General features: G+C 41.2%; 1 protein-coding gene across 6 annotated transcripts in view; it reads right to left on the bottom strand.

Moving 5' to 3' along the window:
• The window catches only part of LOC117058047 (protein TANC2-like), a 140,523-nt gene that overhangs the window by 69,134 nt on the left and 57,029 nt on the right, over positions 1–14,360 (bottom strand). For 5 of the 6 annotated variants that reach the window (XM_033168934.1, XM_033168933.1, XM_033168931.1 and 2 more), the window contains exons 3-4: positions 4,328–4,399; positions 125–307 (exon numbers count right to left, since the gene is read on the bottom strand). In XM_033168934.1, coding sequence (XP_033024825.1) covers positions 125–307; positions 4,328–4,399 — 255 coding nt within the window. The remainder of the gene's footprint in view (positions 1–124; positions 308–4,327; positions 4,400–14,360) is intronic. The other variant, XM_033168936.1, reaches the window with a different exon arrangement.

The raw sequence follows: 14,360 nt of genomic DNA, 5'->3' as shown, positions 1-14,360 counted from the left end.
GTCGGACAAGGGGGATTATCAATGGAGCTTTGTGGAAAGAAACTGCGTGGAAGTTTTGGATGGGATGGTGGAAACAACCTTTATTCAACATTTCAAACTCACTCAACTCGTGTAAGTTCCTTACCAGTTAATTTCTTCATGGGCTGGAGCCGAACACTGATAGACTGATGTGTTAGTAATGGGGAGGATGGGAGAGAGCGGGACATGCCTTCCATAATCCGAATGTGCTGCATACCTTCAGGCACTGGGAGTGTTGGGATAGCATACTCTGGTTCAAAAGCACAGTCGTTCTCTGTGGAGCTGCCACCTGGGAGAAATATAACAAATAAAATATCATTAACCAAGTATTGCCTCCTTGTTTAAAATACAGTCATACCTCGGGTTACGGCCGCTTCAGGTTGCACGATTTTGGGTTGCGCACCGTGCCCAACCCAGAAGTAACGGAATGGGTTACTTCCAGGTTTCGGTGCTTTGCGCATGCGAACAAGCACCGAATTGCATCACACGCGTGTGCAGACGCATCGGCACAGGTTGCGAACGCGCCTTCCGCACATATCGCGTTCGCAACCTGAGCGTCCGCTGTACATACATCTATCCTTAAATTTGTATGCCACCTTTCCATTACCGGTTTACATGAGGGGAAATTACATAATTATAAACTTTTAAAAAAAATCGTAATAAATAAAACATCCAAAAGTACACAACCAAACTGAACAATCTCCACATAAATCATAAGAAGATATAAAGTAAGGATAAAAAAATAATAATGTTAATAACAGTAACAACAACATCCAACAAAAACCCTGAACAATACTCCAGTTCATAGATAGTGTCTGTGACCCTTTATCCATTATCATAAACTGAAATAGGACAATTTCTTCTAAGAATCAAGATACTTCATCTGGGCAACCTGCAGCCCAGAGGTCACACATCTCCCAGCAGGAGCTCCTGGCAACAGCCCACCAGGAGTGTTGCTGCACAGCTTTTTGAGAGAGTTGGGACTGCACACTGGTGGAAGAACCAAACTGGCTTCACTGGTACACCTAGGCAATGACTATCTCACCACCACCTTTCCCCTCTCTCACACAGTAAGCAGCAACAACAATGCTGCTGGAAAGCCATCATTGTGGCTCCTCACAACAACGAGCTGCTTATGTTTTATTATGTGGTCCAAACACATTCCAATATGCCCCATTCTTTCATTCCATCTGAGTTCCTACCTTCCAGGCTTTTAAAAGCATTTTATTCTCCTCCTATGTGGCTTCAGAACAATTAGAAGAGGAGGTATTTTGTTTGATACAAATATATTGCTTTAAAAAAAAAGTTTCACGTAGCTACATGGCTTGACGTGAAATATCTCCCCGTTCTCAGGTTTTCTGAGAACAAACTGGTATGCTTCTGCCATTCATCAGATGTATTGTGCCATTTATCAGATGTATGGTGTATATGTATAGTGCAAGAGTCCCATGGACTGCAAGAAGATCAAACCTATCCATTCTGAAGGAAATCTGCCCTGAGTGCTCACTGGAAGGACAGATCCTGAAGCTGAGGCTCCAATACTTTGGCCACCTCATGAGAAGAGAAGACTCCCTGGAAAAGTCCCTGATGTTGGGAAAGATGGAGGGCACAAGGAGAAGGGGACGACAGAGGATGAGATAGTTGGACAGTGTTCTCGAATCTACCAACATGAGTCTGACCAAACTGCGGGTGGCAGTGGAAGACAGGAGTGCCTGGCATGTTCAGGTCCATGGGGTCACAAAGAGTCGGACACGACTAAAAAACAACAACAATGGTGTATATAGTACATTAAAGCCATAAAGGAATTATTTTCACTTGCTTTTCAGAAGAGTAACTGTATAGATCTGCTGTATTTTTTAAAAAAATCAGAAGGATGTTGACAAGTTGGAACATGTGCAGAACAGAGCAACCAATGTGATCAAGGGTCTGGAAGCCAAGCCTTATGAGGAACGGTTGAAGGAGCTGGGTATGTTTAGTCAGGAAAAGAGGAGACTAAGTGGTGATATGGTAGCTATCTTCAAATATCTGAAGGCCTGTGACATGGAAGATAGAGCAAGCTTGTTTTCTCCTGCTCTGGAGGGTAGGAGTCGAATGAATGGATTCAAGTTACAAGAAAGGAGATTCCAACTAAACATCAGGAAGAACTTTCTGACAGGAAGAGCTGGTCAACAGTGGAACGGTCTCCCTTGGGAGGTTGTGCACTCTCCTTCCTTGGAAGTTCTTAAGCAGAGGTTGGATGACCATTTGTCATGGATGCTTTAGCTGAGATTCCTGCATTGCAGGGGGCTGGACTAGATGTCCTTTGGGGTTTCTTCCAAATCTACAATCCTATGATTCTAGTTTTGTCTCTGGCTCTACTCACCCTAATGTGGCTCCCAAAATATTAGCTCTGAGGAAAGGTGGTCCTTGACAAGGGGTGGGGGTGGGAAATGTCCTAAAACTATCAAAAACTGGAAAATCTTTAAATTTCCATAGTGAAATCCTTGCGCTCTCAGGTGGACTCTATGATAAAAGAAGCCAGTTTTCCTTCAGGACATCCCTGTTCTCAGCCTGGGGAGCCAGTTTTATAAATTACATTGCCAATGTGGGTTTAGCACTGACTATCACATCACACAGTAGCTCATTTATCTGGATTGCCTCGATCAGAAGAACTGAAACAGTGCCCAATCCCTCAAATGAATGCCTTCTGGGCACAGATACAAATTAGTAAGAAATACTGAGCATCTGAATTCATCCAATTAAGGCCAGTGCATACCGTGCCAAATTCTGGTCAATGCACCAACTGGATCCCCCAGTCAAGGTTCAAATAGCAACCCACTAGAAACAAGGAATAAGGTTAAGTTGTGAAACCAGTAAAAAGCTTCATCAGCAAAAATCCCCAGGGAGATTTGCCTGGCACCCTCATTATACACCTTTAGGAGCTAGGCAAAAACACTGCTCTATAACCAGGCCTTTGGCTGACTGACATCCTATGCCCTTTTAAAATTATTATTATTATTTATAATTTATACCCCGCCCACTCTGGGTGGCTTCCAACATAATATTAAAAATATGATAAACATCAAACATTAAAAACTTCCCTAAAATGTTTTTTTTTGGGGGGGGTATTAGGTTGTTTCTGTTTTTATTTTGATTATGTATTTGGGGGTTTTATAGTCTGATTTTATCCTGTGAACCACCATGAGACCTGCAGGAGATTGCCTCCCTTATATGTTTTAGAGAACTGTTTACATTAGATAATTTATTAGCAAATGTCAAAAGGGGGGGGGGGGAGAGAGACAAGCATGGGCCCTATCCAATGTACTGCTAAACTAAAGAGAGTTAACACTGAACTTGTTCCACTACAGTGTCATCTTGTGCAATGAGATTTTCTGCACAAACCAAACTGACATTGCTGGCTACAACCCATTGGCTCATCTCGCCTTAGAGCGGCATTAGCACTAATACTGTTATAATGTATTTATTAAATTTATACCCTGCCCTTCTTCCCAAAGTAGGGCCACAAGAATGACCAAATGGTCATATTCTGGATTGGAACAGTGAAGACCTACAATAAAAATGAAGTAATCTCCAATGTCACAGTCTGCTAACTTACTTGTAATAAAAGACATTCCACAATCTGTGTAGCTAATAAGTTACTGACAGAAAATTAGATAACTTTCTATCAGGTATTTAATTAGATTTCTGTTCAAGATATGAGACGAAGGTTCGTCTTTCATAATTTGAGTAATTACTTCCTATAAATATTAATACAGATATGTGTCTACTTATTAGAGAACTTAAAACTATCAAGTGGATTTTAAATGCGTCAAAATAAATAAATGTGGAACTTTTTTGCAGGTGGAGCAAAAGAGGAAGTATGTAAACAGCTGGCACAGATCTGAGTTAGTGGAGCAAGTGGGTTAGTGCTCAGAATATGTTTCCACTGATTTCTTGAAACAGCACAACTGAACTGCATTCTGATGTGATATTTTCTTTGAAGAAAGCTGCTGCCACATTATCAAACCCCATTATCCAACAGCTATGCATATTTGTATTCACTATTCCCAATGAAGTATACTCAACAAAGCCCACTACAAGAGGAGAAGTGGGGGCTACTAATTCAAGGAAACAGAACATTATTTTGTCCAAATCACATTTAATGGAAGTACATACATAAAACTATTCACAGGAGTCAATCTTCATCCTTAAATGTTCGGCGTTTCTAAAAAGATTGTGCATCGCTGCGAACTGAAATACATTAAAATATAAAATCACAAATGGGCTCTGCAAGGCATATGTAATATCTGGAAATCCATGGTTTACTTACCTTGCCCAGAATGGCTCTGACAGTAGTCTATGCTTGCCTGCCTTCGGTCTGATGGTTCCTCGCTTCCTCCATCTGCAGGAGAACCAAAACAGCACAAGTAAATCAGCAAGGCAGATAATTCTGGCAGACGCAGCTTCTCTTGCAGTAGCATCACTATCAGGCTAGGAGGCCAGCTGGTTTTCTTTTGGTTGCAAGAGCAAGAAAGCAACCCAAGAGCAAAATCTCTTTGGTTCTTGTCATTAGTCCCTGAACCAAAGGCCCCAAAAATATACAGTACTTTAAGAGTCTCTCAATGCCTCCACAAATATCTGGACAAAATGACAGTGCCCATCATTTAATTTTACAAGAGAGATCTAAACCATTTAGATAAACTGATGGAAAGAAGTAGCTGATAATATTCAAAATAAAACCAGTAGTTGAAAACCAGCTGCTTATTCTATGAAATATTCCTTCACAATGAATTTATTATCCAAACAATCATAATACACAAGTGTTTCTTATATTGTGGGGCTGTTCAGAAAAAAAAATGCAGCAGCAGAAACTAACATGCAAATAAACCTTTGTGGATAAATGGGGACATGGAAATCTTATGCAATTAACCACACGTCATTCTCATTGATCAAATTACCAGTTTAGTTACAATAGATAAACATGTCAATACATATATACCAGAATGCGTGGCGTATTCAAACTAGGATGTGCATTGAAGTACGTAAAGCCATTAACAGTTAGCTGAAGCTTATATTAAGTATGTAAACTATAAATTTAATTACAAATGAAAGAGCGAAGGAGGCAGACAATACTAGATAGTAGTAGTAGGACAGGCTACACACCTGAAGCGTTCCATGCCAAATGTGATATTCACTACCACATAGCCTTAGAAATCTAGGCCTCTCCAAGCAAGAGTCACACACACACACACACACACACACACACACACAAGAGTGTGACATCCAATGCTAAATAACTTCCACAGAGAACGTTAGGCCTCAGACTCTCCTTGGAAACCTTCCCCAAATATATTTGATGCCATCATTCGAGTCTAGAAGTAAACACTTAAAATTCTGAAAATCACGTTAATGTCAAGCCAAACATCGATCGGCAATCAATAAAGAAATAAAGATACAAAACTTAAATCAGTTTGTTCGATAGACTCATTACTGGGAAGCAGTATTAGCTCATGCTTCTTTATTTGTCAATGCTACTTTTGGGATGTGGGTGGCGCTGTGGTCTAAACCACTGAGCCAAGGGTTTGCCGATTCGAAGCTCGGCAGTTCGAATCCCTGCGATGGGGTGAGCTCCCATTGCTCGGTCCCTGCTCCTGCCAACCTAGCAGTTCGAAAGCATGTCAAAGTGCATGTAGATAAATAGGTACCGCTCTGGAGGGAAAGTAAACAGCGTTTCCGTGTACTGCTCTGGTTCGCCAGAAGCGTCTTAGTCATGCTGGCCACATGACCTGGAACCTGTACGCCGGCTCCCTTGGCCAATAAAGCGAGATGATGTGGGGAAACAGAAAAAGGTCCTCCTTTCATTCCACACTGCAGTTTCAACCTGAAATCTTAGGCTCAGCAACTGCTCACCCTAATGAAATTCCCTGTTGCAAAATGCGCCTTTTGATCCTGGTATATTACAAAAATAGGGAATTAAGGACAATTAATACCAAATGGTAGTTTTGGCTGCAATTCTAGGCACACTTAGGTTAGTTTCATTGGATAAGGTGGGACCTCTGAACAGATTTAGCAGAAGGCAGTTTGTGTATTAAATTGCAAAATCACTTACACATCCTTCAAAAAGACTCCCATAAACGTATTTCAACATCAATTAATCAAAAATCTATTATTTAAAAGGCATATGAGCAACACAAAAAATCTATTTCATAGGTTGGCAGTCCTTACTTGTTTTGCTGATGTCTCTCTAGGATTTTTGGGATTTTGGTACAGCTGGGGTAGAGAAAATTTTTCAGCTCAACGCCACGGCCCCTTCCAGGCAGCCAATCAAGGGATGAATGCTAACTGGTAGGCAGGGCCAGAGACAAAATAGGGAGGAGTAAATGTAAATTTTACTTTTGTGTATTAGCCTAGTTTGTTCGCACACTCACAATCCACTCTATTCTCCATTGAGACAAGCATGAAGCGCTCAAAAAGAGTGCAAAGCTGGGCTGGTGACAGGTATGGCGCCGGAGTGGGTGTTACCTCATGAGAGTACCAAGGGACACACAGAGAGGTCTGGAGGACCATATGTGGTCTTCAGGCCTGAGGTTCTCCGCTGTCGTGCTTCCGTCCAAAGCCATGAGAGCAGCTATTACTTGAGAATAAGAAAGAGATCTTCATTCAGGCTCGTAGCAGTACAACCTCAGCAGCCATCACAAGGTCCAGAGGTCATGTTTCCAAGGCATAACTGAACAAAAGCTACAAAGATGTCCCAACAGTTGGCACACACCTCTTGCCAAGCTTTTAAAGATGAAGTGGGGTGAGCAAGTTCACAAGATTCTCCTTCCCTATGGCTTTGCGGCACACACCCATCCACACTCATCTGATGCTCCAATGAAGGTGGCGCCTAGCTCTCTGTGACAAGATTGTGCCCTTCCCCTCTGCCTCCAGCTCCATCATTGTCCAGCTCCGCCCTCTGGCTGGTCAAAGTCTTCCCTGCGCCCTGACTTCTCTAGGTATTATAGGTACAAATTAGCAGCACATAACAGAATGGAGATTAGTACAGTGGCATGTCTAATTGAGCCTTATATATCAAGCCAGAAAAGTTACTAGCCTGGTTTTTTTTAGTGCTCTTAGAAGGCTAGCAAATTTTTAAAAAAAAAAATCTACCTGGTGGGCTAGCGGAGAAGGGACTGAGAAATTTCTCCTTCCTGTGCCAGCCTGCTCACTTGCTTGCACAGAATTAATTCCATGCACTTGATTGCAAGGAGTTCTTACGTACAAGGCTGATCAAATTAAATTCAGCACAGGTTGTATGAGTCAATGATTCATTTGTGACAAGTATTACTCGAGGGAAAACTAAGGTCAAACAGCATGTACAAACAGTGGATTTGAGAATACCACATCCAAACTCCAAATGACAGAAATTCCCCATAGCCCTTAACAATTATGCTCTTGGAAACAAATGCCTCCACGGGAAATGAAAAGTCCAAGGAGTCTGAAAATTTATCAAATGTGAAGCGTATCTGGTGTGTCATGGAGCTGGTGTCCAATTGCCTTGCTGTTTGTCCAGGATCACAATCAGCTAAGCTATCATAAAAGCTATCAACCAACTGCTTTGCTACAGTCACATATGATGAATACCTGAGTTCCTTTGGCTTCCTCTGATCTGATAGTATCTACAGTATAGTCACTCCCTTTGAAGGCAGAGGGCCTTCTCAGTAGTGGCGCCCGCCCTGTGAAACACCCTCCCATCAGATGTCAAAGAAATTAACAACTATCTGACATTTAGAAGACATCTGAAGGCAGCCCTGCTTAGGGAAGTTTTTAATGACTGATGTTTTAATGTATTTTGAATATTTTGTTGGAAGCCGCCCAGAGTGGCTATGGAAATCCAGCCAAATGGGCGAGGTATGAATTATTTGGTGGTGGTGGTGGTTGTTATGAAGCTTCCCTTCCTCCTATGCTCATGTTTCTTGAAAGGTGGGTATGAAAGTAATATAATGAACAATGCAGTTCACTCATTTGATATTGGGTATTTTTTATATAACTGCTACAGAAATTGTGTTTATATCTTTTAGATGCTATTATTATTATTATTATTATTATTATTATTATTATTATTATTCCCTTCCTCTTATGCTCATGTTTCTTGAAAGGTGGGCATGAAAGTAATATAATCAACAATTCAGTTCACTCGTTTGATATTGGGTATTTTTTATATAACTGCTACAGAAATTGTGTTTATATCTTTTAGATGCTATTATTATTATTATTATTATTATTATTCCCTTCCTCTTATGCTCATGTTTCTTGAAAGGTGGGCATTAAAGTAATATAATGAACAATGCAGTTCACTCATTTGATATTGGGTATTTTTTATATAACTGCTACAGAAATTGTGTTTATATCTTTTAGATGCTATTATTATTATTATTATTATTATTATTCCCTTCCTCTTATGCTCATGTTTCTTGAAAGGTGGGCATGAAAGTAATATAATCAACAATTCAGTTCACTCGTTTGATATTGGGTATTTTTTATATAACTGCTGCAGAAATTGTGTTTATATCTTTTAGATGCTTTTCTACTTTTTTTGTCAAAGCAGTAATCTGTAAAATACAACCATATAGTTGTGGCAATGTTTCTTTGGCATGGATGAGAAATACACTGCAACAGGGAACTGCATTAGACAAAGATGAGCCACATCTGGGTAACTGTCTCAATTATAGGAACTGGGACAACTCAGCCTGCTCCTGTTGTTGGAAGGAAATCTGTTTGCAAAGAATCTCTGGCTGTGTTCACCTTATTGGTGGAAGGGTGGTGCACTCCTTAACTTCTGGAGAAATGATGAAGTGGAGCTTCCCACCTAACAGCAATACACAGTCTCCAGGCTATGGATCTGGTGCCCTTCCAACTCACACCTTACATTAGGGACTTCAGTCTCACAATTCCTTCTAGAGCTCCCAGCATTTCTTATCTCTCCCACCATAGAAGCCAACTGCAGGGTGCCATGGGTGCTCGGGCACCCACAATAATATAAATGTGGGGGTCAGGCACATGAAAGCTTATACCTAAAACTACTCAACTGGTCTTCAAGGTGCTACATTATAATTTTTTAATTCTTTTGGAAGGATTCTTTTAAAGACTTTCTTAGATCATATAACTTTTTTGAAGACTTGATTCTTTTAAAGGAGTTTTTAGGTTTTTAAGAAGAGTCTTTTAAACTTTCTTTTTAAAGAATTCTTTTAATTTATTATGTACACATGTATGCATGTGACGTCACATGTCTACCTTGTGACGGCGGGCACCCACAATCCTGAGGGTGAGATGGCACCCCTGTCTCCCACACCCAAGTGAAGATGGTGTGATGCCATTTCTCATGTGGCTCTTAAGGAAAGAAGAGCAAAATTAAGCTAGAAGCAGCTTTATGGGTATCACTACTTTAACAAATAGATTATGAGTTATTCACATACAGAATAATGAGGAAATGAGTAGTAGTTTTACTGAGTTCAATATTATTTATGTTCTCTCCTAACACGCATGACGCAGCCACGTCTTCCAAAATCCTGTCCCAGGGAAAACACACAACCAACCCATTATCTCAGTTTTAAGGAAGCAACTTAACTTCCCCACCCATATACCGGTACTTCTGCAGCTGATGACAACTAAAGCTTAAGCTCATAAAAAACTGCATACTGATGTTGTAAAAAGAAATACATCATTTCCCCTCCCAATTTATAATGTTTATGCCCAAACCACCTATCATGGCTGAACACAGATAAGATCTGTTATCCGATTTTTCCATTCCTCTGAAATTCATTCTAAAAGCTTTAGCGTTAAATGTAAATGAATGCTTTTAGTATTTGATAGCTGTGACAGACTTTTTTTTGGGGGGGGGATCTTTGTACTAGGAGAGCTCATTCTGCTTCTCCCAGACATGCAATAGATTTTGAAATGGAAGTGGGGAGGGCAGAGAAGGTTAGGGCAAGGGAAGTGCTGTCTTCAGCTTTCTACTCTGAACATTAATTTACCAATAAAGCATCATGACGAAACATTAAAAATGAGAAGGGTCTTTTTTCACGATGCTGTGGTTTTGTTTTGTTTTGAATACACCTTTATTTTGGGAATTGGCTGGAATGTGGGTAAGGGAACAAACAGAACAGAAGGCCAGGAGTGGATTTTTGTGGAGTGAAAAGATCATGGGCTCAGCCCTTGTACTGAAAATGGTGACTACACAAGTGCTGAGGGGCAACCTGCTCCCAAATGCATAATACCTGGATTTGCTAGTAGACATGGTCACATCTACTTTTCTTTCCATACTCCAGAACTCAACCCTAGCATTGAAACAAACTCCTGAACAGACTCTGTGGACAGAGCTTTTTTTTCAGCTAGAACTCACTGGAACTCAGTTCCGGCACCTCTCAGGTTGGCGCCTTTGCCATTATAAGAAAACAAGGGAGGAGCTTGTGGTGAGTTCTGGCACCTTTTTTTCTAGACAAAATAGCACGGTCTGTGGAGATCTTGACATAATTAATAGTAATGGGGAGGGAGAGGTGGTGGGTGTTTCTTTTGAAGGGCTGCTGAAGGAAGAAACAAAATGAAAAGTGGGCTATATGTCGAGGGAAACAGAAATGCTTCTTCTCTGGATGTAGTCTGCTGACAGAGAGGGAGGAATTGGTGCTTAATTTCTAAAGGGAGAGATCCTGGGAATTTAATCTGTGCTGGAGACATGCCACTGAATTCTAAGCTCCCTTTCTTACTGATTGATTGATTGATTGATTGATTGATTGCATTATATACTGCCTTTCTGCCAAGGTACCCAGGGCAATTCACTGTCTTAAAATACTAAGACAAATAAATTTTATAAAATCTAGAGCAACAGAGTCCTCTCAGGCCAACTAATGGTCTGTTCAGGAACTGGTGTCACAAGCTCCCTGGCCTGGGCTTCCTAGCTTCCACATTCCCTCAGGGCACACAGGTCTTTCTTAAGCATTCCCAGATCAAGTGAGGGAAAGTGTGTCCAATAGTTATCTTTGGCCATTAATGGTCTCTTCAGGAGCCGATGGTGTGCTGTCCCATTTTAGTTCTAAGCAGCTTCAACTGCTCAGTGCTGAGAGGAAGAAATCTTTATATGTTGAAAGGTATTTGTTACTTGTTTGTGCTTAAGAATTCCATACCATGGTTTAACAAAACTGAGCTAATAAAAATACCAAGGCTTTGGTATTCCTCAACTGTGCTTTATGGGTTTTATGGTTGCCCCCCCCCCACCTTTTACATCTAAAACTTGCATGCTCTTTTCACAGTGTAGAATCATAGTCCGAAACAGTGTTCAAAATTCCCTAGGCACCAGGTGCATTCCGCATTTTGACTATCAGCCACTTGCGACCTAGTGAAGATCCCTGGGCACCAGGTGAGCTTCTCTAGAAAGACCATTCTATCATCAGGGCCCCACTACAGAAAAGGCAAGTTCACCAGAAGCCACCCACTACACTTTAATTAGTGAGGACAGCTGGAAACAGAAGGCAGATGAAGTTCCTAGCAGTCTGGACAGATGCATATGGAGAGAAGAGATTCTTAAGGTACCCTGATCTCAAATTGCGAAGGGCTTTAAAGCTCAAACTGGCACTTTGGATTGAGTATGGAAATATGAGCAGGAGCCTGTGCAGTGGATGGAGCACCAATATAATATGAACATACATAACACCCAGTAAGCTACCATCAGCAATGGAAGTCCCATATATAATGCATTATAGTAGTCCAAATCTGGTGGTTACTGGATCATGAATAACTGAGGGCATGCTCCTGCTGTCTAGATAGGCTGGTATTCCAACTGCAACAGAGGGAACAGATGAACTCTGTTCAACTGAGGCAAAGGCCTACACTTCTTGCCCAAGTCAAAAATTGTGGTCACCAGGTTCCTCCTCTAATGCCTCAGGGTTCTGTAATGAAGATAAGGAGGGGCAGATTGGCAATCACTCTGTCTAATGAATTATAACAGTCTTTCTTTATCTCATAAGAATAAAAACTGTTAACAATTAATCAACAATTAACACACTCCACAGTGACTCAACACAAACCACTCCTGGTTACTTGGCAACAGTGGATTTGAGGAATAAATAAATAAACAAATTCCATTAGCTGTTGCTAATTGAATAGCAGTGTCTGTCTCAGGTCTTTTCAGTCTAGGAGAGACCACTCTTCTTTCTGCTCTCTTGCCCATCCACTTTCCCTCCATCATTTCTTTCTCTTCTTCATGACATCTCTCTCCAGCTCCTCAGCTCTGCTGCTTCCCCTAGCCTTTCTCCTTTGCTGCCCCACTCTCAACAACCCCTTTTGAAATAACTTTCCACTCTTTTCTCCCAATGCTGTGCCTTTCCCTTCTGCACAGCTCACATGTAAAGGCCCATAGGAGCAGGCACCACACTCTTTGCCTGACGATGAAGCCTGTGTCCAGCCTTCCCAAGCAGCTTGATGGTTTAAGTCCTGCAGGGCAGGCTGGCCACTTAGAGCAGTAAGTTATGCTGGCTGGATGCTTCCCTCCAGAACAGCTGGATGTCTTTCCTCCAAACAGCTAAGGAAGTACAGTTATCCCTCGTTGGCTTGGCTGTTTGGAGAGAAGATGCAGCACGAGTCTCTTCTACAATCACCCGAGCAACCCCCAGCCTTCCTCCTAACCTTGCAGCTAGAGAGGGAAGCAGAAACTGCCACAAACCGGGGATCTGGTAGTATGATCCCCACCTGCCTCTGCAAACTCAAACATGAGTGGGAGGTTGGTTGCCCACCATGCTCACCAGAGAGCAGCACCACATTGGACATCATGAATGTGGCAAGTGAAAATGCAAAAGTCTGCATGGAGGCTACTTATACTCCCAGTGATCAAGTGACAAAAGCGGATCAAGGAGAACCCTCAGACTACCAACCAAACACTTCAGGGGGAGTGCAACCCTGTCCAAAACAGAGAATAAACTGTATACGCCACACTAAGCAATACGTATGCATTAGAAGGGTGGGACAGAATTTTTTAAAACAAAAAGGAATACTACAAACTGTAAGGTTATAAGGTTAATGGGTGCCTGGTTTGCATGACATGAGCACAAATACTCTCTTCAGCATTTTCTGCAACACAGAATCATAGATTTATAGCGTTGGAAGGGACCACAAAGGTCATCAAGTCCAACCCCGAAATGCAGGAATCTTTTGCCAACATGTTTGACTGAACATTATTTTGGGATAGTTTAGAAGCCTGATAACAATACGAAAATAATCTCTCTCTTCTATAATCATACTTAAAGCATCTAAAAAAAAACCCCAACTATTACTTAAAACCCATATATTGATCTTTCCTGACCTCTCATTGCCACTTAGAAAACAAAGTTGGAATACAATTTATTTCAATTATTTACACAATGTTTTTCATATTTATTTTTTGAAGTGGTGTCATTAATAGAAAAGCAATGCAATATAAAAATCATGTAAGTTAAAAGCATGGAGCAGCATTAAAAAGCAGCAAAAAATGAAGAAAAACATTCATAAATGCCATCTAAAAATGGAAAAAAAGAGAAAGGCTATCAGACTTTCCTGGAAAGCGCTCAGCTATAGTGTCACTACCAATAAAGTCCTGTCCTCATTTTCCAGCTATCAGTAAGAAAAAATGGCAGGACCTCTGATGCCTATTCAAATGGATGAATACGGTCCTTATGATCCCAGGCTTTTCAGAGCTTTCAATGTCATTTCTAGTACTTTAATTTGAGCCAGAAAACAAACCAGATACCTCCAACCAGACCAGTGAAGTTTACCATCAACACTATGTCTCTGCTTTTCTGAAATAAGTTTGTTTGTTTGCCCTCATCCACACCAGAACTGCCTCCAAACACTAGTTCAGAATTTTCAGCACTTCCCTACAATGATGAAGAAAATATGCTTGTAACTATTCAGACTAACCTCTGGATGACATCTGCCAAAATTTCATGTCGATGTGAATCAATATGAGGTACAAGACAGAGCCAACCACAGAAAGGGACAATAGTTTCCCAGCACAACCTTCTGGGAACATCCTTCCATAAACTGGTCACCAATCTTTTGGGGCCCAGGAGCATATTTGCAAACCAGAAGAACTGTTGTAGGCACCATACACACATGCACAGAAACATGACAACCATTGCATATGCACACTCATTCTTCCTGCTTCCCCCAGGCATTGGGCTTGACAAAATGTTCTTTCAAGCCCAATTTCAGTGGCGAGAGGTGTGTCCAGTATGTACAATGTGTACATAAAACAATGTAAAACAATTCCCACCCTGACAAGGTGACCTAGAAAGATACTGTGGTTGATGGGATCAAAAGCTGCTGAGAGGTGTACAAGAATCAACATGCTGGCATGT

Source organism: Lacerta agilis, chromosome 14 (assembly GCF_009819535.1).
Source record: "Lacerta agilis isolate rLacAgi1 chromosome 14, rLacAgi1.pri, whole genome shotgun sequence".
Lineage (NCBI taxonomy): Eukaryota > Metazoa > Chordata > Lepidosauria > Squamata > Lacertidae > Lacerta > Lacerta agilis.
This window is presented reverse-complemented; position numbering and strand designations above follow the sequence as displayed.